Genomic DNA, 26,724 nt, shown 5'->3' with positions numbered 1-26,724 from the left:
AAATGCACCAAAATTTTTTTTGCTGCTAATCTTTTACATATTCAAGACTGTGATAATCCAAAGCCAAAGTTTTCAATTTGCATTTACTATATGGAAAATAATTACATTTTTGTGTTTTTTCCTCTTATAAAAATTGAGGGTACCGTCACCAAAACTGGAATTTAAAGGGTTAAAATCCTGAAATTGAATAAATATGTGGTATGTATGATGAGGACTGATGCTGGTTAACATATTGAACTCAGTCAAAGTGGAAAAAAATAATAATATATATTAGTTTTATGGCAGTGTTTAGAGTGGACATTTTTGTCCCTTAATGCGCTGAATGGGTTTTTTTTATTTTAATTTGATGTAGCACAAAAAATAAAAATGCACCAAATTTTTTTTTGCTGCTAATCTTTTACATATTCAAGACTGTGATAATCCAAAGCCAAAGTTTTCAATTTGCATTTACTATATGGAAAATAATTACATTTTTGTGTTTTTTCCTCTTATAAAAATTGAGGGTACCGTCACCAAAACTGGAATTTAAAGGGTTAAAATCCTGAAATTAAATAAATATGTGGTATGTATGATGAGGACTGATGCTGGTTAAAATATTGAATTCAGTCAAAGTGGAAAAAAATAATATTATATAATAGTTTTATGGCAGTGTTTAGAGTGGACATTTTTGTCCCCTAACGCACTCAACAGTGTCAAATATATAATGCAGCCCAAGGGTTAAGTTGAACATTTTGTGAAGGGAATGTTGTATTTCGATAAATACTTAAGAATGCCCTCCTGTTCTGTTATTATTTTGTGCCAATAGGTTTTGCTTAGTCTTATGTAACTTTATTACTAAATTAAATGAAATTTATTACTATTACTAAACCATTTAAGGTTGTTTCCTATAGTTGTTAAGACTTTGTTACCCGAACTCAAAATGAATGGATAAAATTAACCTTAAATATTTAAGTTGAGTTTAGTCTAGATTGACTAAACCAACTGTTTCAAACCTCTTACGTTGAGGGAGAATAAGGAATGCAACATCAAAACACTGAACGTGTAGCGGAAAACAATCTCACACAAACTAGTCAAATTTAGGTAAAGTGAAAATGTATTACAAAGATGAAAAGAGGAATACCCCAATATACTCATTTACATAAATGTACAACTACATACAAATCTTAACCAAGGAAAAGGTTCACAATAGAACGAGGAAAAGAGAAAAGAACTAGACCGTGCCAAATCAATGAAAGAAACAAAACAAACCAATCTTACTGTATATAAACAAAAACAATTTATAATCTAACTAAAATCAACATTCACCAAAAACCTAAAATTAAAACAAAAGATCTTCAGCATTGAAGATGCCCTAAATAAACTCTTACTACAAACCAGAAAATACAAAGAATCTCACGTGTCGCTAAACTAGTGTTTATACTAGGGATGGGCATCTCCATAACTAAGGCGATACGATACGCATCTCGATGCATAGCCAACGATACGATACATTAAAGATACATATAAGCAGCTACCGATTTCGATGCAATTCAGTTCGATGCGATTCAATGTAATATGATGCTATGATAGATAGTTAACTTTTATTTATAGATATAGATAGATAACTTTTATTTATTTTAAAATAAATATCAGACATACAGCAAATCATAAAAGTAGCTTAAGTGCCTGACTTTTAATGGCTCTTTCACAAACAAAATGTAACGGGTGTTTGAGACGGTTAACCGATATTAATATGTCTTAGGCTAGTAAAATAACAGAAGTCTAAATTCGTCTACAGGAGCTGGTGGTCAGTAACAACACAGAAACATAAGTTTAAATTTGGTGCAGGTACCATGTATTGCAAAATAATCAAACAAAATATTTACAAATAGAAATAATGAAAGAAAAGAAAAAGAAAAGAATCCCAAAATATTTACAGACTGCAGTTGAACCGGTTTATAGTTAAGTGCACTTGGTAGTTGTTGTTCAATACTAATATGAATTACAGCAAATACACACACACACAAAAACCAAAAAGAAAAAGAACTGTCCCAGCAATAGATGGTATACAAGACCAGCGCGACAACCCACAAGGGTTTTATGGAAGTTTGTAGTGATAAGTCCGTAAGTTATTGTTCATCATGTGAAGGATGTGTATGTGGGGTTGAAGCACTAGTCTATGGAGAAGTGTGTGGGGGACAGGCTGTGGACAACCTTCCTACCAGACCAGTAGGATGGCTATTCAGTGGATGCTACACGGATGGTAGGCTCCCAGCAATAGAAATTCGGCTCGCCATCATTCGTCTCCAGACAGAGAGAAAAAACCTGGCCAGTTCCTCTAAGTAAACATATGGCAATCTGGTGACGGTGACAATCCCCTGCAGCCACTAAGTTATTCTGTCCACAGCTGCCGATCAGCTTCCCCACACCTCTGAATGAGGAAGAAGCTGCAGCCTAATTAAACTTGTGCTCTACTGCGCGATTGGCCAAGCACAGTCACATGACGGGGGTGGCATGAGATCACTTCTTAAAGGGGCAGCAGAACTAATAATATATTACCAGATTTCAACCTGGGTTACAAAAAGATTTGGTTTTCACAAAAAAAAATATTATTTTTTTTTCCAGCTGAAAGAAGATGCTGTTTTAACAAACAATAATAAAAAAATAAACGTTCATAACTGTATTCAAATGCATATATATATCCTACTATACTAGGTGACTCTCATGACACGCCTCGCACTCCGTAGTGTTGTGATGCATCATATTCACGTAGCAGCTGCAGCAGTGGTGATGAGAGAACGCGCTTGAGCAACAGTTGAGTGATGGTGATGAGACGCGAATGAGGGGAAATCGCGTCCATCGCGCCGTGCCAAACGTGTCTATTGCGCCGCAAGACCACCAGACGCGTGTCAACGCGTCTTTTTAACATGGAAATCACTAGCTCCAGACGCTCTATTCGCGTTCGTTGTGGACGCAGCAGTATTAATAAAATATTGGTCACAAATGATTGATCACTTTCTTAATAGTATAAGTGTAGCGCATCTACTAATAAATATTAATGAATAAATCGTTTTTTACCGATGCAAATATGTTAGAAACGATGCATCGCGATGCAAATGCCAAATTATCCGATGCATACTTATTTAAATCGATGCATCGCATCGTTAGCTTTTATGCCGATGCACCGATGCGAATCGGTTAATCTTACCATCCCTAGTTTATACACAACTGACCAATCAGTGTGGCACATGTATATCACGTGATGTAACGAACTGCTCCGAGACACGAAGGTTGAGGATCCAAATGCAGTGTTTTAATGAAAGGGTAATCCACAACCATAGTAAAAGACAGGCAAAAGGTCAGAGTACCAGTAAAGCAGTCCAGTCCAATCAAACAAACAAATCCAGAGGGTGAGACAGGAACGGGAAAACCAGGAACATGGAAAACAGTGGAAACGCTCAGGAATGCAGTGTTACACGTACAAGGCTATAATTAGTGATGTGACATTTGAACCGAGGCGTCGGAGCTTGTGTCGAGAAAAAGTGGGCGTGCCAGATGAAGCCGTGATTTGAGGCTTGTGTTGTTTAAGTGAAAATCATGTGACTGATGACAAACGCGGCCTCGGTTTGTGTGGACACGTCATCGGTTCGGTCTGAGTGTAGCTTCCGGATAAAACGGGTTTGAAGCCTCGGGTCTTTTTACGTAGTGTTTACGTAGCGTAGCGCGTCTGTGTTGCACGTCACCACGTATCACACATGACCAGCGTCGGCCAATAGTGAGCCTACGTGGTGATGTACAACACAGACGCGCTACGCTTAAACACTACGTAAAAAGATCCGAGGCCCAGAGAGAAGGAAATGAAAAGTGGAATAAAGTCGTTATTTTTGTTTGTTTTTGCGCACAAAAAGTATTCTCGTCGCTTTATAAACTTCAGATTGAGCCACTGGAGTCACTTGGACTATATTAACAATCTCTTTAATACATTTTCTGGGCCAGCAAGTTTCGGTTCCTTAGAAGCCTATGGAGGAGTGAGACAACTCTAAGATTTAATCAAAAATATCTTAATTTGTGTTCCGAAGATGAACGAAGGTCTTACGCGGTTGGAACAACATGAGGGTGAGTAATTACTGACAGAATTTTCATTTTTGGGTGAACTAACCCTTTAAGGAGCTGACATACAGCAATAACACCTTCTCCATGCTCAGGCATTATTGAGCACTGCATGAGCATGCAGAAACTACTAACAATCCACACAGGAGTCAAAGTAAATGATAATAATAATAATAATTATATATATATATATATATATATATATATATATATATATATATATATATATGAAGTAATTTGAAAATAGGAAAATAGGAGTTTGAAGCTTTGATAATAGGAGTTTGTTGCTTTGATTCCATTCCTTTATGGCATTCTTTAGTTCACGATCAGCTGAAGTCAGGTTAGTTCCATTGTCAGATCTTATTTGCCGTACTTGCCCTCGTTTGGCCAACATATGGTTCCTTCCACAGTGGCCTAGTTGTTCATGAATGTGTTTCAACACCAGTTTGGACACATGATGGTGTTTTGGAAGAACCATAGGATGTTTTCGATCCTCTGGCATAGCCATTCTGCTTAATCTCCCTCCTGTACGAAGTAATCCATCTTGCAGAGTAGGATCAAGCCTACGAATGTGGCTCTGGCGACTGACATGAGCGTTTTCTTTTTGCAAGGTTTCGATTTCTTCAGGAAATGCCTCCATTTGAGTAAAGCGTACAATTGCATTTTCTGCCTTTTTGACATCTTCTAAAGTAATCTGCTGTACATTCATGCATTTTTTGACTGTTTGCATTTTTCTTTCCACCAGACATTGTTTCTCTGCATTTGAGTTCTTAATGCTCATGTTGTTAAGTATTTCCTTTCTTTTCAGACTTAATTGCAAGAGAACGTCTTTTAGCTTAAGTAGCCATGCTACTGCTCTGGTTAGATTGTTCCAATTTGAGTGATAGTGTATGAATGTGTGAGTAGGATTTTGTTCTTCCTTTACAATTAAGTTCATGATGAGAACATCCTTCTTCACTTCCACATCATCATCATCTTCTTCTTCATGTGTTTGTATGGAAATGTCAGAATTTGTCCATTCAGATTCCTGACGTTTGAGCAATTCTGGACCATTCAACCAAACCTTTGAATTCAGAAGAGCACTGGCCTTGAGACCACGAGATGCACGAGACATCTGTTGACTCTGAGCTCTCCAATGCAATTTAGACCTGCTATCCATTCATGCCACAGCTGTATGTAGTGGTCTGGTAGGGCTTTGTCCCAGGCATAATTCAGCTTGCAAAGATCTCGCAGAATGTTCTTAGCAGTAAGGACGAATGGAGAGATGAAGCCAAAAGGATCGTAAACTGAGGATATGATGGACAGTATTCCCCTTCGAGTACATGGCTGATGTTTCAGGCTCACTGCAAAAGTCAGTTTGTCTCTTTCTATGTGCCATTGTATGCCAAGAGTTCTTTCTGTAGGAAGATCACTGGATTCCAAATTAAGGTCTTTGACCTCCTTTGCTCTGGCTGCTTGTGGGATGGACATTAGGACTGTTCTGCTGTTACTTATCCATTTGTGCAAACGAAAGCCTCCCATTGAGCAAGCTCTTTCAAGCTCTTTGCACAATATCACAGCATCAGCTTCAGTGGCCACCGATTTCAAGCAATCATCTACATAAAAATTTTGCTTAATTGTTTCCACTGTTTCAGGCAAAAGGAGATCTTTGAAATCTTCGGCAGTTTGTCTGAGGGCGAAACTTGCACAACTTGGTGAAGACGTTGCCCCAAATAAGTGCACTGTCATTCTGTGTTCTTTCAGTGGTTGACCTGTGTCACCATTTGGCCACCATAGAAAGCGCAAAAAGTTCACGTGCTTCTCCATAATTCTCACCTGGTGAAACATGCTTTCCACGTCTGCCATAAGGGCAATTGGCTCCTGGCGGAAGCGCAACAGGACGCCTATCAAGTTGCTGGTGAGATTTGGACCTTGCATCAACTTGCTATTCAAGGATATCCCCTGGAAGGATGCAGAGCAATCGAATACAACTCTCAGGGAGCCCTTCTTTGGATGGTGCACTCCATGATGTGGAATGTACCACACCTTTCCGCTTTGTGTTTCCAGTTCATCAGATGGCACAGATTCTGCGTGACCCTTTTCAAGCATTCCTTCTAGAAATGCAGTATATTCTCTATGATATTGTTCATTCTTTTCGAATTTTCTTTTCAGAGACATAACACGTTGCTGTGCTTGTTGGTAGTTGTTTGGCATTATTACTTCATTTTCTTAAAAAGGTAACGGTAAGTAATAATGACCATTTCTCAGTTCCTTTGAACTTTCCATCATAGACACGAACCGTTTGTCTTCGACTGACATCTCTGATTTCTCCTCAGCTGCCAGTTCTGGAAAATCTTGATGATACTGTTTAATCAACAAGTCATTCAAATCTGCTACAGATATGCGATTAACTACAGTACATGAGTGACTTCCTTGCGTTTGACATGTTGTTTCTTGCATGAGCCCATTGACGACCCATCCTAAGGGTGTTCTAACAGCATATGGCCCATTACCTCTACTGTTTATTACCTTCCAAGGCTCCATAAGCTTTGCAGCATTTGTGCCTACTAACAACTCAATGTCAGCATCCAATTTTGGAATCTTCACCTCACGTAAGTATTTCCATTTATCTATTGATTCTTGTACTGGTATGTGTCGTTTTGAAACTGGTAATTTTGTTTGAGTATAGACTTCTGGGAGTTTATGATACAGATGGCCTTCCATACTGCTGACTTCAAGACCAGAGACTATACTGCTGTGGACATTTTTTTCCTGTCCCATTGTGCACAAGAGTATTGTGGTATTTTTACCGGTGATGTTTAACTTTCTTTTCAATGAGTCTGTGCAAAATGTAGCTGAGCTACCGGGATCCAAGAATGCATGAGTATTTATGACTTTATCTGAATTTGAGACTTTTACTTTCACTGGCACGATAGCAAGAGTGCATTGTTTTGATTGACTGACCCCCATTAGGTCATCATCTTCTACAGAAACCATAGCACTACTCAGTGGTTTGTTTCCAGTAAAGTCATCTTTAATTCCATCTTTTTCCTTGCCAGTGTGAATGTGAAGTATGGTTGGATGAGACAGAAAACATGTTTCACATTTCATTCTGTTTTTGCAGGTTTTGCCAACATGTCCCTTTGTTAAACATCCAAAACACATCCCATTTAATTTCAGAAATTCTATTTTCTCACTATTTGGTTTAGACTTAATCTTTTCACAACTTTCAAATGTGTGATTTCTTTCACAAAATAAGCAAGGCCTTTCGAGAGCACACTTATTTGCATTCAGTTTGTGTCCATATTGTGACTCGTTCTTTTTTATTTCAGGTGCCTGAGCAACTGTAGTGGCAAAGCTGGTCCTCCCACTAAGTTTGGTGAACATTTTTTGTGGTTTAGGTCTTGACGTTACTTTGCTCTCTGTTGAGTTGAGTATGTCACCGAAAATTGGATCAAGCATTGCCCTGGACTGTCTTTCAATAAAGTCTATCAAGTCCTTGTATGTTGCTCTGTGTTTGTTATCTTGCATGCTACACACATTTGCTCGCCATTTATCTCGCAGCCTAAATGGAAGTTTAGACACGATGAGTCTTAAGTTGGTGGAACTTTCAAGCTCTTTTAGGCCATCAATGTCTTGCATTGTATTGTAGCAGCCATGTAAAAAGAGAGCATATGATCGCAACCCATTGCCATCCTCTGGTTTGATGGTTGGCCAGTTCAAGGCTTTATTCATGTAAGCAGATGCTATTTTATAGCTGTTTCCAAAATTGTATTCTAGTTGTTTTTTAGCTTCTTTATACGCAATGGAGGAATCCATATGCATAAAGCTACTGACAAGGTTTCTGGGTTGGTCTCTTGTATACTGTTGTAAGTAGTATAGCCGGTCATCCATATTAGTAGTTTTATTCTCAATACATTGCTCAAATGCTTTGATGAATGTCCTATATTGAAGAGCATCACCATTAAATATGGGAATTTCTCTATCTGGAAGAAGAGAGAGTGTTTGCTGTTTCACTAGCATTTCAGTAATTTCAGTTTGTCTTTTTAATACATCAGTGACGTTTGTATCGTTGCCATTTGGGTGAATCTCGCTTCCTATTGGTACTGAGACGCTCTGATTTGCATTTTGTTGTGCACCTACAGTTTGCCTAGGGTCAGTACGAGTAGCTGATCCTTCTCTCTGGGATCTCACTGGTCTTTGTACTGTCGCAAGGGTATCATATTCCGTTGGTGTACCGTATTTGTATACGCCCGACACTGAACGTTGTTTTTCAGCTTCTCTGAATACTCTAACCTTTGCCTCTGCAGCAGCAAGTTCGGAATCTACGGCCATTTTTTCTCTTCGTGCTTTTAATTTTGCAATGATTTTTGCTTCTTCGATATCAAGATCAATTTTGTCATTTAAAGCCTGCGCCTTCGCTCTAATTCGCGCATTCTGCCTCGGCCCTTAAATGAATGAAAGATTCTCGTGACGCGCAACTGAGAGCGCTTGTTGCTTCACAGCTATGCGTGACACTGTGCGCTACTTGAGATGCGCTATCTTGGGACTTAACAGTGCCAATATCGTCCTGCTCCTCTTCTTTCTCATCTTGATTAACCTCAAGCCAGTTCTTAACACCTTCTAAGAAATTTTTGAAAAGGTGATATTTAGGTTGGTACCAGTCTAAGTTATCAGCCTCCGTTTCGTAGGCATCTTTCGTCAATTTTTGTACAGTTGCTTGTAAACTAATAAACTCAGCGAAAAATCCATCAAACGAGTTAACTTGTTTCCTAACAGTTTCTTTGTCCTGTCCAGCTTCAATAAGACTATTAATTTCATTTCGTTTGCGTGTTAAAACACCAAGCTTTCCCCTACGTGTTGCAATTAACTTAAACAGTTCCTTTTCTTCATACAAATCCTGCTCTTCAGGCTCTTCGTCAGACATTTTTTCAAAGATTAACTCAAAGTTCAACACATAAATGAGAAAACAAACGCAAGTGAAAGGTTCAGTTTGTGGTGTAAGCACGGCGGCTCACATTCAAAGTCATTTTATGAGCGCAGCGGCTCGCTTCAATTCAGCGTTTTACTCACAAACGTCCAAGGAGATAAAGGTTAAATCCTCATTTTTCCAGCGGGAAACGTGTATAATCCACATACTTTAAAGAATGCAGCTCCCAATCTTGCAAGTATTCTTAGGATAAATCCGCAAATCAAACTTTCCAAACGCAGGTGACTTCCAAATGTTCCAATGCAGCAGGTTTTCAACTATGTAGTGCCTTCCAGTAAGTTACTTCGACGCCTCAGGGGTTTCAATAGATTGTTCATTTTATTCCAGTATAGCATTTTGTCACTAAACTGGTAAATAAACCAAAAGAAAAATAAAATAAATAAATAAATTGAAAACCATATGCCTGCTGGCGTCCATGCATTTCCAACATCCAATTCCAAACTTTTCAACACCTCAAGGATTCCTCCTTTGTCTACCTCTATGACACTAATTGGTGCAGGTGTGCAATTTTAACTCCTTCTGAGCCAAGGCCTTCCAAGGCCGCAAGGTCATAATTCACCAGCAGGGGTCATTAAATTAAATTTAACATAAATGTCACAAATGGCTCCTACAATTGTAATACATAATCGTGTGTGTATTATTATCATTATTATTATATTATTATTAATTTGACTGCAACGTTATATTGTCCTAAAGTGTATCTCATCGTGTACCGCATGCAGAAACACTGCATCCATAGGGGCTGCCATTGTTGTTTTATATGGTTTCGCGGGCTATGTGACGTCAGAGCTCGTAACTGGGAGTACATCGATCTAGTACGAGTTCACGGGTGGGAAGTCACGGGTTTGACTGCCGTTCCAGTGCACTTTCACGGGTATAAGGTTGGAAAAACATGGGTTACAGGTTGCCTGGAACGCAGCATAAGCAACGGAAACGTAATGGCGGATCATTTGAATCTGCGTGCGCGCGGGCACACACACACATACATTCAAACGCACACAAAGCCATGCAATGTGCAGCAATGCAGATTTGGAAAAATATTCATAAAAGACATAAAATACTATAGGCCTAAATGAAATTAAGAGGCAAATACAAATGATGATCAAATGATGAACACCTATTTGCAAGACAAAATTCAAAGACTATAAATAATTAAATAGGCCTGCCTAATGTGTGTACAATTCTTAAAACTCACTTTAACCCCCACATGCTTAATAATCTTTAAGGAAAACATGTTAAGTGACTGCTGATTTCTGCAGTTATATCTTATTTTTTTTGTTTTCTAATTCCACGGAAATAATCTGTAAAATATTACTTAATTTTTTATGTAAAAGTATTCATAACCCTATAAAATTACAGAGAATTTCCTTTAAAAAAACGTAAAATTAATGTAAAATCAAAATAAGCAATTACCTGTAAATGTAATAGTGGACCTTTAAATTACAACAAATATCTGTAAAATAACAGGTATTTACTGTATAATGACAAAACGGCAAAATTCTGTAAAAAATACAGACCGTTTCCTGTAAATTTACAGTTCTTTTTAACAGTGTATTGTCACTGTTTTTTACACCCCGGAAAACGTTTGAAATTGAGTACTTCACTGTTAGAGATTAAGGGCATAGACAGTTCAACTGGGAAATCCAATATTCTTCAGGTGGAGGGGGGAAGCTGGGAAGAGAGCATATATTTATTTATTTATTTATTTATTAACTCAATGTTAATGATTTTGTAAAGCTCTCAATGCCTCTTATTTTACTTACTATGTTCTTGTTTTGTCATCATTTATGTAGTTCAATCCGTCCTTTGATTCTGTTCTAGATTCTGTAACTTCACCTGTTTAAATGCTTTAAACATAATATTTCTCCTCATCCACTGATCTTCTCTCACCTGTGACTGTCACCATGATCAAGATTTCTCCTTCAGAGTCCAGACCTCATTCCAGCGTCAGTGACTGTAAAATTATTAATAATCAGGTTTCTATCTCTAATAGTCATTCGATCTCTCCTGATCCCGTGGCTTCTGCTCCAATCCTCCTTTCGCCCTGTGCTTCTTTTGGCCCAGTGCACAACTTTATCAGCGTTGATCAACAGAACATTCAACTTCAGTTCCTCACCTTTCTTTACAGAGATCTCATCTGAGGAGAAACAGAGACATTAATCATTATTATAATGGTGTCAATCAGTCAAGGCCATACGCATATATTAATATTTAGGATTGGAGACCAAATGTAATCATTTAAAAATCCACCACTGTGAAGCATATACTGGATGAACTAATCTGAATATTAGTGTCCCATTCAGCGTGTCTGCTGGTTACAGGCCTGTGTGCAATACTAACACAATTATTAAAGGAAAACCAGAAAGCACATGCTGATGGTTTGATCAGTTTTGACTTTACCATGAATGCAGAGTTGATACTCCAGGGTTTGTCGCTCCAGCTTTGTCTGATCATTAGTGTAATAGACTCTCAGAAAGTATTTCCCAGCGTCACTGAATCTCAGATCCTTGATGATCATGCCACATGATCCTTCTTTAAACACTCGGCCATTTTCACTCTTACTCACACGTTTTTCATTCTGACAAGAAATTATGCTTTTTAACCTGCTTAATGTCACAACATTTCCTGAGGTCTGTTTCTCGTTTGTTTCTCGTTTGTTTCTTGTTTTGTTATTGTTTTGGATTGCCTGTATGGCTTTGACCCTTGCCTGGACTGGATTTACGAATTATGGATTACCCAAAAAATATTGCAATTGGATCTACCTTTTACCTGTGTGTGTATCGTGACAGGCTTATCCATGCCTTCATCACGTCAAGGCTTGATTATTGCAACTATCTCTTTGCGGGTTTACCAGCAAACTCTATTAAGAGGTTGCAATCTGCCGCACGTGTTTTGTCTCACATATCATCACGCCATCACATTACACCTGTACTCCAGCAACTGCATTGGCTTCCAGTTCAGTCACGTATTGATTTTAAAGTGTTTTAGCCTCGTTGTAAATTAAAAACTATGGGGGGAAGGGCCTTTTCCTGTAATGCACCAAAGATATGGAATACATTACCTGCGTCTATCAGGGATGCTGCTTCTGTGGATTGTTTTAAGAGACTTCTTAAGACACATCTTTTTAGTCAAGCTTTTAATTTATAAATTTTGTATTTTTTAATACTTTTTTTTTTTACTGCATTATTTGATTGTTGACTATTTTGTTCTGTATGCTGTAGCGCTTTGAGTATGTGAAAGGCGCATTATAAATAAATTTTTTTATTATTATTATTATTATTATTATTTCAGAATCTAGAAAAATGACTGGGTCTAACTTGTTACAGCAGTCGGTAGAGCGATATGAATGTGTGTGATGTACGGCATGATAGATGCTCGTCGCTTCTGCTACCGAAACTTTGTCAGCCTCTGGGTCATTTGGTTTATTGAAAAACGATTGCACTGATTTGCATGTTTCTTGATGATGTGCTTTTTTTCTGTGGGACTCACTTGCACCATGTCGCTTCACATCCTATTCTCCACCATGCCCCACAGAAAAACTGCTTTTGCATAAAATGCAAAAAGCTCTCTCTGCTTCGCCATCTGCAGGTCTTAACCAAGAGTATGTTGCGGTCCATTCGTTATTAAAAGTGCATCTTCTCTTTTTCGTGGCCACACTGGCCATGGCTGCTTAACCTGACTGAACAGCGCGCTCTCCAATTTGAGATTGTTGACATTGACAATGTTGAGGACGCGTTCGTGCACTAGTCAACAGTTTGATTGACGTACGACTCAGCCTATCGACTACCGCTTTTATTGCTCTCCTCTGAACTATTGGACATAAGTCAACAGTACGCCTATGGACGTATCTGTGCATTTATTTTCATGGGTCGAATGAAAAAGTGGGACAGATGCTCAATTTGTGTGAGGCAGGACAAAGGGTAAAATTACTGTACAGTACAACGTAAACAGGACAGGTGGTCACCCTAATCCAGACCCATTTCTGGAATGGAGGACGTGGCAGTTTCGGCATGTTGGACAAGTCCCCATAGATGTCTCTGTGATGAAATAAAACGCCATGTGCTTTGTTAAACTGACTCTTGTAGACTGTCAAGTGGCAGCCGTGGATATCGTACAGTGAACTACAGAGTCCTAAATCAAACTGTTGCCCAAAAGGCCACATCCAGATCAGGAGAATGGTGTCTAGATCGCCTCCCTGCGATGAACCCGCTTCTGTTTGTGTTAACTGGTGTCTGACAGAGGTGAAGTTCACCATACAGGTGTTGTTCACTATTTGGGTTTGATTTGGCATCTTAAGAGCATTGATGCAGATGTTTCCGCAGACATGTTTGGGAACGGCTGGACAGTTTAACCAGTTTACTGATGGCTCATAATACATGTAGAATATTGCTGAGAAAAATGTCATCAAAAGCACTGCGATTCTTACAGGATCTGCAGGAGTTTTGGGACTCCATCTTTGACCTTCTGTGGAGAGAGCATGAGTAAGTGCTGGTGTTTAAATATATTTCTAGATTTGTGTCATAACTGCTCTGATTAGCTCTATAATTCATATCTTAGGAAGATTTTTTTTTTTTTTTCATAACCCATGAAAGGCTACTTAAGGGCACATGATTTCAAGGACACAGATATAACCCAGGTGGCAATTATTTTTTATTGCTTTAATTAGGACCAAAATGGGCAATAAAACACATTTTTTCACATCCTTACAAGTGTTTTTAATGGAACTTTTTAGGGTTACTTTTAAGTGTGTGTGTGTGTGTGTGTGTGTGTGTGTGTGTGTGTGTGTGTGTGTGTGTGTGTGTGTGTGTGTGTGTGTGTGTGTGTGTGTGTGTGTGCGTATTATTGGTCATGAAGTGATTAACCCCCTGAGGTCGGCTATCGCGCCGGCGCGATAGGCTCGTTTTTTTCCGTATGAGTGCAAAAAAATAATAAAATAAAAATATTAATTTTTATCTTTTATGCTTGTTTTGTACATCAATCGATTCTGTTAAATGTGTATTATTTTTGTGTATACTCACAATAAAAACAAAGTGTTGTGCTTTTTGCCAAATAAAGAAAAATAAAAACTAAGCGAGTTCTGCCTTCTATCTGCCAGTGTTGTCCATTCTGAAACGCGTCCGAAAATGAACAATAACTCCGCGAATACTCAGTCAAACAGGCAAACAGGCATACAGACATGAAGCTTGAATTCTCTGCTCTTAAATGAAGTAATTTTTATAAAAAACAAATATTCACAGTTTATGTAATATGTATGCAAAGAGAGAGATGTCAGTCGTTCTCATCTCAGCTAATTACGTTATAATGTGCTCCGCCCACGGAGAGCGCGTGCTATTCAAACGCAAATCTGAGGCGATCCAAACAAACCTGTGAAACGCCCACATCAGCTGGATAACACACAACGCGAGTTCACTTTCAGACGTCTGTACTTTACGATGCTGTGAGGAATAATACTATCTTGGTAATAATCCTGCAAAAATGTACCTCAGAAGTTCTGGAAGTATCATTTCGAGGAGCAAACGGATCCCGCTGAGGAATAGGTCAGTTATGTTTGCTTTGTTCTAATCGGAATGAATGAACGCACAGATGCGCGCTGTTGTGGAGCTACTACAGCTGGCAAAAATACTGTTTTAATATGAATCGCGAATCCTTACATAAGGATAGATGTAAACAAAATCTTAAAAGGTCATTATAAGCCTTCTCTTTAAATATTTGTTTTATGCTTTATTAATGACACATTTGGGAAGAGAATATATTCCAAATCTGACAGTATGAGAACAATTAACTGCACAATTACTAGAAATGTTTACCTTGGATATTGTACAATTTGCAAGCAAAATTTGTGGAAAAAACAACAAACCAGTTATATATTGTCCTTGCATTCTTGTGGCTCAGTCACACACCTGAATGAAAGGCTCATTACGTATGCAGCCTCATTATGCGGGCCCCACACTCTGCAGGTGTGAATCACGCCCATCCGCATATTGCTTTTCCAAACAAAAAGTGTTTGACAAGATTTAAATCAATGTATTGTGTTATGTGAATGATTAGGCAGGATGATTTTCACATAATTTTGAAGAAAAAACAGTAGGCAATGAAATCCATTAGTCAAAAGTCTTATTTACATATATTTAGAATGTGTTTAATGGCCTTATTTCAGAAACTTTAGTTTTTAGTTTTTAAAAAAACCATGCATAAACATTATTCTCTCAAAAATACAAACATGTACATGCAAGTTGTTCACATATTATGGTAGCCCTGTTTGTGCTAAATAGAGTGAATTTACACCTTTGCCATTAATATGTTTATAAGCAACTGAAAAAAGCACAAATGTCAGGGCATGTCAGAACACCTCAAGGACCCCAAAAACCCCTCAGACCCCAGAGGGTTAAAAACAGCTGATCTGCTTATTTGGAGATCAACAAATTGGATGTGTTTAATGTACTGAGAGCAACTAAATAGCTTTAATTTTTCTCAGCTGATCTACATTATTAAATACATGACAAAATAAATGAGAAAAATATGATTATTTAGATTTTCAGCTGTATTTCACTGTCCTACAGTATATACTCAGAGTTTGTTTGTTGATTTCCTCATGTGTTTCTCCAAACCCAGACTCCATTATAACGGTAAGAACAAGTGTCACTATCACACAACTGTCCGCAGGACTCTCTCTCTCTCTCTCTCTCTCTCTCTCTCTCTCTCTCTCTCTATCTCTCTCTCTCTCTCTCTCTCTCTCTCTCTCTGTAGTATAAACTGGATCTGCTGGTTTTCCTCTTCAAACTGGTTTGGTGACTTTTTCCTCCAGAAGTGAAAGTATTTTCAGAGTTTTACCGTGCGCCATTTTACACCAGGACGGAATACGATTCTTTACCTCAGAAAAAACAAGCATCAAAGTGTTTAATAGTAATGTTTCTAGTTTCCTCTACAGGAATTGACGTTGTGGGGAAACAGTTGATGAGAAACCATGAACATGTGGAGAACCAGTAACTCAACAGTTTAATCCAGGTGAGTGAACATTAGTCAGGTGAGCTGCTTTACTTCCTCATTCACTTCACAAACCAGGAGAAATACTTTCTAGAAGTATTTAAAAACTTAAACATGAAGAACTTCAAGAAACATTAATTTCTTAATCTTATCGATGTTGTGGGTGGGGTTGGACATAAAGGTCAATAATAAATATAAAATTGATATTAATTATTAGTAACAACAGATTCATGAATCATCACAACTTTCTACAAGCCACAACTAAAAAATAAGGTAACCGACAAATGACGTGTAATTTACATATTTGTATTACTAAACAATTATAAGTACGGTGAATGAGGGAGGTTGTAAATTTTTACTTTACAGTTGGTAATGTTTATGTCTCAAAGTTTGTTATTTTTTTAACCTAATTTCTAATTAAATAAATGTGAGCTTGACATTGTGAAGGACAAAGAGTGCTGTTGTTAAACCTCCTTCACTCACAGGAGAGAGGAACATCAGACGCTGTGGGTCGAAACAATAGTTATTGAAAATCAGAGACATCAATTTAAATTTTGGACATGTCTTTATTTTGTTAATCAAATGAACTGAAATATATACTTTTAAGAAACTCACCCCATTTCATATTTATTCATTTAGTTATATGCATGTTATTGCTGTTTTTACAAACTCACTTTAGGTAATGTCAGTTTTATTAAACATTTCAATAAAATTAAACAAATAAGAAACCTTTTATTTGAAAACAGTTGGAAAAAATCTTGAACAAATATTTGTGTATGTTAGTCAGATTCACATATGTATTAAATGTGGGCTTACAGTAAACTGTCCCATTTATACAATATTTGAGGCTTCAGTGTAAAAACATTAAACTCTAGTGTTACAAACTTCCCAGTCTGTTCAGCCGAGATATTTCTGTTTTAAACACACACAGATGAAAAACTGGAGCAAACTTGACAGATCTGACTGGAGAAGAGAATCTGCTGATTCAGATGATACCAGTTCTGAACATTCATTTACACGATTGATAAAATCACATTAAATGTTGATAATTATTTGATTAGAAATCATAAATCTGATTAGTTTTGTCTCCATAAACACACTGAAGAAAATGTCAAATGAAATGTATTGTGTTTGAGTGTGTGTGAATGAGTGTTTCTGATCTCTTACTCGAGCAGCTCCATGAAGACTGAATGAATCATGGACGACACACACACATTCAGACATGGAGATTCTTCTCCAGGATTCAGGTACTTCAATCTTCATATGATCTTAATGTTATAGAAGACTCATTTTCTGCACATAACAGGGTGTTGTGTGTGTTTGCCAGGGTTGGTATAGTGATCTGTTGTCTCTATCATATTCTGGTGCCGGGATATACAGTAGTTGGAGACACTCAGGGTCTTTAAACACTGTCCAAAGACACACAGATACAGTAAACATCCACTTATTATCAAAACTCAGACTATTATAAAGCACTGTAATAGCAGGAGTCGAGCACAGGATCAGGTCTCCTCTCACAGCTGATCCAGAGCTTCAGTCCTGATGTTTGACGGACAGACAGAGAACTTTGAAAAGCGCTGAGCTTGATTAAGTAACTGTATTTGTAATTAGTTACTTTCCGCCTCTAGATATAGTTGGTATCCTGAGGGTCTCTTCTCACACAGGGTCTTTATACATCGTATAGTTAAGTCTTTTAATATGATTACAGGATTGTCTGACCATAACTTAACACTTATAGTGAGAAAATTGACAAAAAAAAGGTTTAGTCATCGGGCTTTAAATAAAAAAACAGATAATTTTAGAATACCAAAAAGTGAATTTAGTCATTTAAAAAAGGCATTAGAAGACATAAATTGGGAAGAGCATTTCTCTCATAATTGTACTGAAAAAGATTCAAAGGTTTTATCAGATATCATTCAAAATACTGTAGATAGTTTTATGAGACAAGTTAAAAGTAGACCGCGGAAGCAAAATTGTCTGCCGTGGTTAAATGAAAATATTTGGGCACTTATGAAACAGAGAGATTATGCACTGAAACAGTTTCTTAAATCTAGGATGGAACATGAGAAGCGACATTTTAATAAATTAAGAAATAAAGTAATAAGAGAAATAAAAAAAACAAAAGCTAAATTTTATATTTCTATAATAGAAGAAGGAAAGGGTAATACAAAACGCATATGGGAAAATTTGAAAAATTTAACAGGAAAATATAAAAGAGTGCGAAATATAGAACTTGAGTTAGAAGGAAAATGTATTAGTGATCATGGTATGATAGCAAATACTTTTAATAATTACTTTGTGGACACAATAAGCGTTCTCTCTAAGTCATTTTGTCCAGAAATTCCTTGTATTACAGTGACGGATACTGCTTTACCTACATTTACTCTAAAGCAGGTGTCCAACACAAATGTTGACAGAATAATAAGCTCTCTTAAAAATTCCAGAGCTAGAGATAAATATGGATTAGATTCCATTTTTTTAAAAACTCATAAAGAATTACTAAGAGAACCACTAACTCAGGTTATTAACTTATCAGTAAAGCAAGGAATCTTTCCCTCTGTATGGAAATATGGAGTAATTACACCAATTTATAAATCTGGAAATTGTGTAGAAATAAGTAATTATAGACCAATAAGTATTCTCCCCATAATGTCTAAAGTTGCTGAAAAATGGGTAGCAGAGCAAATAATTACATATCTCAATAATAGTACGTTTTCTCTACATCCTATGCAATTTGGTTTTAGAAAAAATTATTCAACAGAAACAGCAAACTGTTTTATGTTGGAAAATATCAAATCTAAGATGGACAAAGGAGGGGTAGTTGGTGCTGTGTTCTTGGATTTTAAGAAAGCCTTTGAAACTGTGAATCATGACATTCTACTTTTTAGGTTACTTAATTTTAATTTTTCGACTGAAGCCATTATGTGGTTTAAATCTTATCTAAAAAATAGAAAACAGTGTGTAAGAGTTATAAATGCAATATCAGATTATCGAGATTATAATATTGGAGTTCCACAAGGTTCTATTTTGGGTCCATTGTTGTTTAGTATGTATGTAAATGATTTGCCAAATGTTTGTCCTCCAGATGTTATTTGTCAAATGTATGCTGATGATGTTGTCCTGTATGTACATGCGAAAAGTCAAAAACAGGCGGCACAGAAATTGACTGATACCATGGATCTGGTTTCAAAATGGATCGTTAAATCATGTTTACATCTTAATATAAAAAAAACTGTTTGTATGTTTTTTACTAAAAGGCCAGATCATGATGCAAAAGCAGACGTATTTATCCAGGGGCAGAAAATTGAGGTAGTACATGAATTTAAATATTTAGGAATAATAATAGATTCTCAGCTTTCTTTTAAAAAACATGTGAAGAAAGTGATAAACACAGTCAAATTTAATTTAGCAAATTTTAGATTTATTAGAAATTGCTTGACTACAGAGGCAGCAGTCTTATTTATGAATTCAATGATTGTTCCACATATTACATATTGTATGACTACCTGGACAAACACATTCAAGTCATTTCTTAAGCCCATTGAAAACATATACAAACAAACTCTTAAGGTTTTAGATAAAAAGCAAAATAGTTTTCATCATTGTAGTATTTTAGCAAAGTACTCCCTTTTAAGTTGGGAAAATTTGATTCAATATGCTGATTTGATACTTATTTTTAAAATTTTGAATGGCATTGCTCCTCCGGTTTTTAAGGATTATATTGATCAACTAACAGGACGGTATACACGAGCTGGTATTAGGGGTGATTGCAAGGTGCCATTAAGAAAAACTACCTTTGGCCAGCTATCTTTGGCTTTTAGAGGAACACATGAATGGAATAGACTTCCAACGGAGTTGAAAGAATTAAAACAAATAACAGGTCATTGTGGTTTCTCAAAAAACCTGAAAAGTTGGTTAATGTTAAATCAAAATTGTGAACATTTATAGGTATTTTGGTATGGTAGTTTTCTATTTGTTACTTTTAATTATTATTTTTTTTATATATATATATATTGTGCTGTATATGTCTTTAACACCAACCTGCAGAAGGGACAACGGATGAAAATTAGCCAGTGTTGGCTAAATCTGTCACATTTTACATATGGCTATGTATTATTAATGTGTATTGTCCCTGATTAAATAAATTAAATAAATTAAAAAAATACACTTTCCTATTAAAAGAGCACACATCTATGCCAATAAACAGGTGAAATGATCCTTGTACACTGTAATCTCTCTTCAACATTTTCTGAAGCTTTTCTGCATCTGGATGTAAAAAAATAATTATAAAATCCCAAAATTAACTCTTGTCTTTTTTCTGTTGAAGCAAAAGCTGCAGACAGAAATCAAACCCGCCGGAGTCCAGCTGTGTGTCCATGAGGAGTGACCAGTCTATGGAGCATCCAATAACATTTAAAGAAAAACACACATCAACAGATCTGAGGTACAACATTTTTGTCTAGAGCAGTCATTCCCCACAAGTGGGTCGCGGGAGATTTTGTATGGGTCGCCAAGTCGAGCACTATTTTTCAGTGTGCTATAAACGCGTTCTCATCCTAGGGCGTCACATACAAACTGCGTGTTAATGCGTCCAAATTTCACGCGTTGCATATAATAAGTATTGTCCCCAACGGCGTTCCATAACGCACATACATGTGTAGAGTTTGCGTAACTACACACACGAGAAGCGCGGAACTCTCCGCGCACATATGAGACGCGCGCGCGCACGCACAAACTCTCCACGCGCATACGAGATGCGAGCACACACACAGTCGCGCACATACTCAATGAGACGCGAGCACACACACACACACACACACACACACACACACACAAACTCTCCGCGCACATATTCATGAGACGCGAGCACACACACATAATACCCTAAAGATGTGGAAAAGTCGATCAAAAGTGTGGGTACATTCCTCCAGGCTCGATGCCAACAGCGCGCGATGCAGTATTTGCGTAAAATAATTGCTGCAAAGACCGGTACCACGACAGATAGGCTATGATGAAGACCTTGACAGTGCACGGCCACGGAGTAAACATAATAGCAGAAAGTTGCTTCGCCTTCGACTGGTAAATGAAGAGATACCTTGATCACTCTGACAGTGTTTATATTGCAATAATGACCTTCTGAGTGTACACTGCCGTTAATAAATGTGTTGGTTAGTCAGATTTTTTTTCCCGTAAGGATGCATTAAAGTTATCAAAAGTGACATTAAAACATGCGTAATGTTACAAAATATTTAGTTTTTAAATAAATGCTGTTCTTTTGACATTTTTATTCATCAAAGAATCATGAAAAAAATGTATCATAGTTTCCAAAATATTGAGAAGCAAACTGTTTTCATATTTCTGAAGGATCATGTGACACTGAAGTAATGATTTTGAAAATTCAGCTTTGACAGGAATAAATTACATTTTGAAATATATTCAAATAAGATTTTAAATTGTAATACTATTTCACAATATTACAAGTTTTACTGTATTTTTTTAAAAAATCAGCTTTGGTGAGCATGAGCTCTTTATAAAACATTTTTTGTTCCTTTGTGCTTTTTTTGTGCCTTTGTGCACTGGCTAAGGAGCATGAGTCAAACTGAAAAAATAAAAACAAAATTTTCTGAGGTAATGTGTTATGTAATCTTGTTAAAATGGATTTCATAAAATTGGTATCGAAAAAAGTATCGTTCAGGAACCGGTATCGAACTGAGGTATCGAAAATGGCACCGGATCGAAAGATTTTGAACGATACCCAGCCCTACAAAATGGTCATACATATTTTGTTAATGCATAAATTCTCTTCGTTATATATGAACTATATGGGCCTAATGTTTATTGGGTCACAAGGATTTATCGACTTTAAAATGTGGGTCCCCAGAAAAAAAGTTTGGGAAACACTGGTCTAGAGAGACTAGATCAGCTCTTCCCAGATCTTCTCTGGAGCCCCTAACACAACCACGACACATTTTCTCATGTCTGGAGACTAATCTATCCATGTAAAATTAACTGTATATATTCTTGTTTGTATTCTATTGAAGTGGATTCCCCCAGCAGAGATCACAGGCACCAGAGTCCAGCTGTGTGTCCATGAGGAGCGACCGGTCTATGGACAACATGACATTTAAGAGAAGACAAAAATCAACTCAAATGAGGTACAACATTTCTGTCTAGACAGACTCATCCTGATAGTAACTCACTGTACCCAGACTATCCATTATTAATAACAGATATAGTAAATAGATAGTAAACAAAGATAATGTACACAAGCAGGTGAACAGGACACAACAGCGTGTTTTAACATACACTCACCTAAAGGATTATTAGGAACACCATACTAATACTGTGTTTGACCCCCTTTCGCCCTCAGAACTGCCTGAATTCTACGTGGCATTGATTCAACAAGGTGCTGAAAGCATTCTTTAGAAATGTTGGCCCATATTGATAGGATAGCATATTGCAGTTGATGGAGATTTGTGGGATGCACATCCAGGGCACGAAGCTCCCGTTCCACCACATCCCAAAGATGCTCTATAGGGTTGAGATCTGGTGACTGTGGGGGCCATTTTAGTACAGTGAACTCATTGTCATGTTCAAGAAACCAATTTGAAATGATTCGAGCTTTGTGACATGGTGCATTATCCTGCTGGAATTAGCCATCAGAGGATGGGTACATGGTGGTCATAAAGGGATGGACATGGTCAGAAACAATGCTCAGGTAGGCCGTGGCATTTAAACGATGCCCAATTGGCACTAAGGGGCCTAAAGTGTGCCAAGAAAACTTCCCCCACACCATTACACCACCACCAGCCTGCACAGTGGTAACAAGGCATGATGGATGCATGTTCTCATTCTGTTTACGCCAAATTCTAACTCTACCATCTGAATGTTGAGACAGAAATCGAGACTCATCAGGCCAGGCAACATTTTTTCAGTCTTCAACTGTCCAATTTTGGTGAGCTTGTGCAAATTGTAGCCTCTTTTTCCTATTTGTAGTGGAGATGAGTGGTACCCGGTGGGGTCTTCTGCTGTTGTAGCCCATCCGCCTCAAGGTTGTGCGTGTTGTGGCTTCACAAATGCTTTGCTGCATACCTCGTTTGTAACAAGTGGTTATTTCAGTCAAAGTTGCTCTTCTATCAGCTTGAATCAGTCGGCCCATTCTCCTCTGACCTCTAGCATCAACAAGGCATTTTTGCCCACAGGACTGCCGCATACTGGATGTTTTTCCCTTTTCATACCATTCTTTGTAAACCCTAGAAATGGTTGTGCGTGAAAATCCCAGTAACTGAGCAGATTGTGAAATACTCAGACCGGCCCGTCTGGCACCAACAACCATGCCACGCTCAAAATTGGTTAAATCACCTTTCTTTCCCATTCTGACATTCAACCAATCATATCTTTATTGCTAGTTATAGCATGACATAAACATGAACTAACCATGAACACAAGAATATATGTTGAAATATACGGTACAACTTACTGAAATATGTTTCAACCATGGAGAGATAAAACAGCTTGTGAATCAAGTAACATTACATTTAACTCAGAAAAGTTATACAATGGTCATACAGTAGTTCATTAGGGAGCTAGAAAGAACACTAGAGAGTTATGATCTTAACCTGTGTAACACAAAGCAGATGGTCAGTTCTGCCATTTGATTAACTTACTGGATCCTAATTTACAAACACAACTCTGTTCTTCTTGGACTCTGGCCGAGATCCCCCTGACGTCTCTCATGGTGCATGACACCTTACAACAAGCCAACATCGTTTAACCAGATGTTCGACCATGTACCCTGATTTTAATCTCATTAATTCAAGAGACACGCGCACACATACTAACTCCCCTAAGGAGGGAGAGCAAGACTGGGTGTATTCACAGAGACAAAGGAACTTTTCCCGCTTCAGATCTTTGGACGTTCATTGGTTGTTCGCGCAACCAGAAGCGTTGACCTCTCTGTTCCATAAAAGATCGATTCATGAAGACACACAGTTGAGCACTTCATCTATGAGAGTTTTCCTGACACGACTCCTTCGGGAGTTCGCCCCGTTCTTTCTTTTCTTTTCTTTTCTTTAATCTTTGTCTTTATTTCCGTCTTCGGACCTTTTCCTACGTTCAGTGGAGTGAACGTAGCCGGCAACTTTAACTTCAAGTAGAACCTTTAAACTTACCGCGATTCGGCTCTTCCCGGAAGCAACGAGAGAACACGCTCCAGCTCTGAGAGACCGACACACGCGCTTCTTGACACAGCAACACAAGAGAATATATGCAAGTATATGCTTACCGAGCTGTTTAATGCGTTTAAGAATTGTCTACCCTATTTAGGGTGATGTTGATTTCTTGTTGTCACTCTCAAAGGTTACCTTGTCTGTGAAATTGCCATCCTGAGAGTTAGTTTCACTTTCACTCGCTCATACTCACCCTCTCATCCTCTCTCTCTCTCTTTCTCTCTCTATTTCTCTCACTCTTTTGTAATGTTGTACTTTTGTCTTGTTACTGTTTGTAAGTTGTAAATACATTTATCCCGTGTGTAGATGTAGAATTCTGTTTTCATAGTTTCATTTTATTAAAACCATTATATTCTTGATTGCTTCTGCCTAAATGCTCATATTACAAAGTCAATGAAATGTACGATCTAAGCTACGAAGCTTTACTTTCTGTTACTATTTCAGTAACCTCAATTGTATAAACAAATAAGGAAAGATTCATTTTCATGGCCAGAACATTTTAATCTTCCTTTTAAGTTTATAAACAGGGTGAGTTTTATTAAGTTTTAATAAGGAAGTCTTGCATAACAGTTCGCTGGACGAACAGGTGGTTTAAAATTACCCTGACAATTGATCAAATATTCCCTCTTTGGGTAATGGAGTTTTGTTAGATTTAAGGAAAATCTAAATTTATAATGACAGATGGAAAATTCCTGTTGTTTAGCATTGATGCGTAAGTTATTGCACCGAAGTAATCCTGCCACACGCTCTTGTGCCATTTAGCACCGCAAAGGTATACTGAAACCTTTGTCTGTTTGTTTATTTGTGATTTGTTGCAGAAAATCGACGCGTAGAGAGACACTCAGATTTTGAGTCACATTGAAGTAGTTTGTAATTCCGCAGGCAAAACACCAGAGGGCGGCCTTTAGGTCTTTAGCAGTCTCAAATTACGCCTCGCCTTCTGATTTCAGCCTGCATGAGGACAATTACGCCACTTTGTGGAGGTGTCCGATAATGCTTTCGTACTGTTTCAAGTTTTCTGTGACTAATGAATTAGCCTGTGTAAATTCTCACTAATTATTTGCATTTACAGCTTTGCTCGTGCGAATATTATTTCGGGTTAGACAATTTTCCTGCTTTTGCCTGGCACATTTACTTTGAGTTTGGTTCAAACAAGATTTGAATTGCTTTTATTTCTACTTTTCTCTTTTGATTATTTTATAGTTATTGATGATACTTCACTGTTATCATTCATTATTATAGGATATTATTCTGATTTTCCTTTTTATATTGTCTTTACATGCTTATTTAAATTTTATTTTTAAACCAGTTTGAATTTTTAATATCAAGTAAGTTGTCTTTTCAGTCAGGTGAACCACCACTGAGGGAGCACGCCTCCTTGTGGAGCAAACCCACTAGTGCGACCTGCCTCTTCTCCTGTCTTTTAAAAAAAAAATTCTCTTAATTTTTTTTCTCTCTCTTTTGGGTTAGGTCATTTGGATAATTACCATCATTATCATAATTTCCTTTTGTTTTATTATTATTTAGTAAAGCCTTTGACTTTTATTGCTACCTACATAATTACTCAATTTGGTCAATTTGGTTTAGAAAAACCCTTTTAACCCTCTGGAGTCTGAGCGGTTTTCTGGGCCCTTGAGATGTTCTGACATGCCCTGACATTTGTGCTTTTTTCAGTTGCTTAAAAACATATTAATGGCAAAGGTGTAAATTCACTCTATAAAGCACAAACAGGGCTACCATAATATGTGAGCCACGTGTATGTACATGTTTTCATTTTTGAGAGAATAATGTTTATGCGTGGATATTGAAAAAACTAAAAACTAAAATTTCTGAAATAAGGCCACAAAACACATAGTAAATATGTGTCAATAAGACTTTTGACCAATGGATGTCCTCGCCCAGTGTTTTTTCTTCAAAATTATGTGAAAATAGTCTTGCTTTATCGTTCAAATAAAACCATACATTGATTTAAATTGATGTAAAACAGGTTTTGCTTGGAAAGCCAATATGCGAGGGGGCGTGAACGAGGAGTGGTTTACACCTGAATTACCACCCACTCTGCATAATGAGCCATTCACACTGGTGTGAAACTGGCTGAGCCACAATGCAAGGACAAAAGAAATTTAGAAGAAGACTTATATTGACCATTTAAGATTTTGCTTACATCTATCTTGTACATATGTTTTGCTATTTTATTAAAAAGGTTACAATTACAACAATAATTACAATTTCAACAATATTTCAAGTGTACTCTTTCTTTGTAAATTAACATTTTATCTATGTATTCATTACTTTGAATATAGCCAACATTGGAACAGCTAACATCTTAGTTGATGACTTTATTTTTGACAAAAATATTAGGCTATTTTATATATAGAAATTGCTAAACAAAAGCTTATTTGACGAGGCAGTATATTCTACAGTAAAAACTGTACCCAAATATACTAAACAAAA

General features: G+C 37.3%; 2 protein-coding genes and 1 pseudogene across 3 annotated transcripts in view; all 3 read left to right on the top strand.

The window, feature by feature from the left end:
- The window catches only part of LOC308697190 (uncharacterized protein), a 72,682-nt gene extending 52,366 nt beyond the window's left edge, over positions 1-20,316 (top strand). The window contains exon 5 of the mRNA XM_081376339.1: positions 20,250-20,316. The gene's annotated coding sequence lies outside the window, so the exon portion shown is untranslated. The remainder of the gene's footprint in view (positions 1-20,249) is intronic.
- LOC308697131 (NLR family CARD domain-containing protein 3-like) overlaps positions 1-26,724 on the top strand; it is a 327,315-nt pseudogene that overhangs the window by 53,056 nt on the left and 247,535 nt on the right. The gene's annotated exons all lie outside the window — the stretch shown is intronic.
- Positions 20,406-26,724, top strand: part of LOC308696831 (NACHT, LRR and PYD domains-containing protein 3-like) — a gene marked incomplete at its 3' end in the record, with an annotated part of 51,029 nt that continues 44,710 nt past the window's right edge. The window contains exons 1-2 of the mRNA XM_081375731.1: positions 20,406-20,486; positions 22,084-22,197. Coding sequence (XP_081231857.1) covers positions 20,419-20,486; positions 22,084-22,197 — 182 coding nt within the window. The 5' untranslated portion in view covers positions 20,406-20,418. The remainder of the gene's footprint in view (positions 20,487-22,083; positions 22,198-26,724) is intronic.

Source organism: Scardinius erythrophthalmus (genome assembly GCF_964197995.2).
Source record: "Scardinius erythrophthalmus genome assembly, chromosome: 10".
NCBI classification, from domain to species: domain Eukaryota; kingdom Metazoa; phylum Chordata; class Actinopteri; order Cypriniformes; family Leuciscidae; genus Scardinius; species Scardinius erythrophthalmus.
The sequence above is the reverse complement of the archived record's forward strand: the minus strand, read 5'-3'. Positions and strand labels throughout refer to the sequence as shown.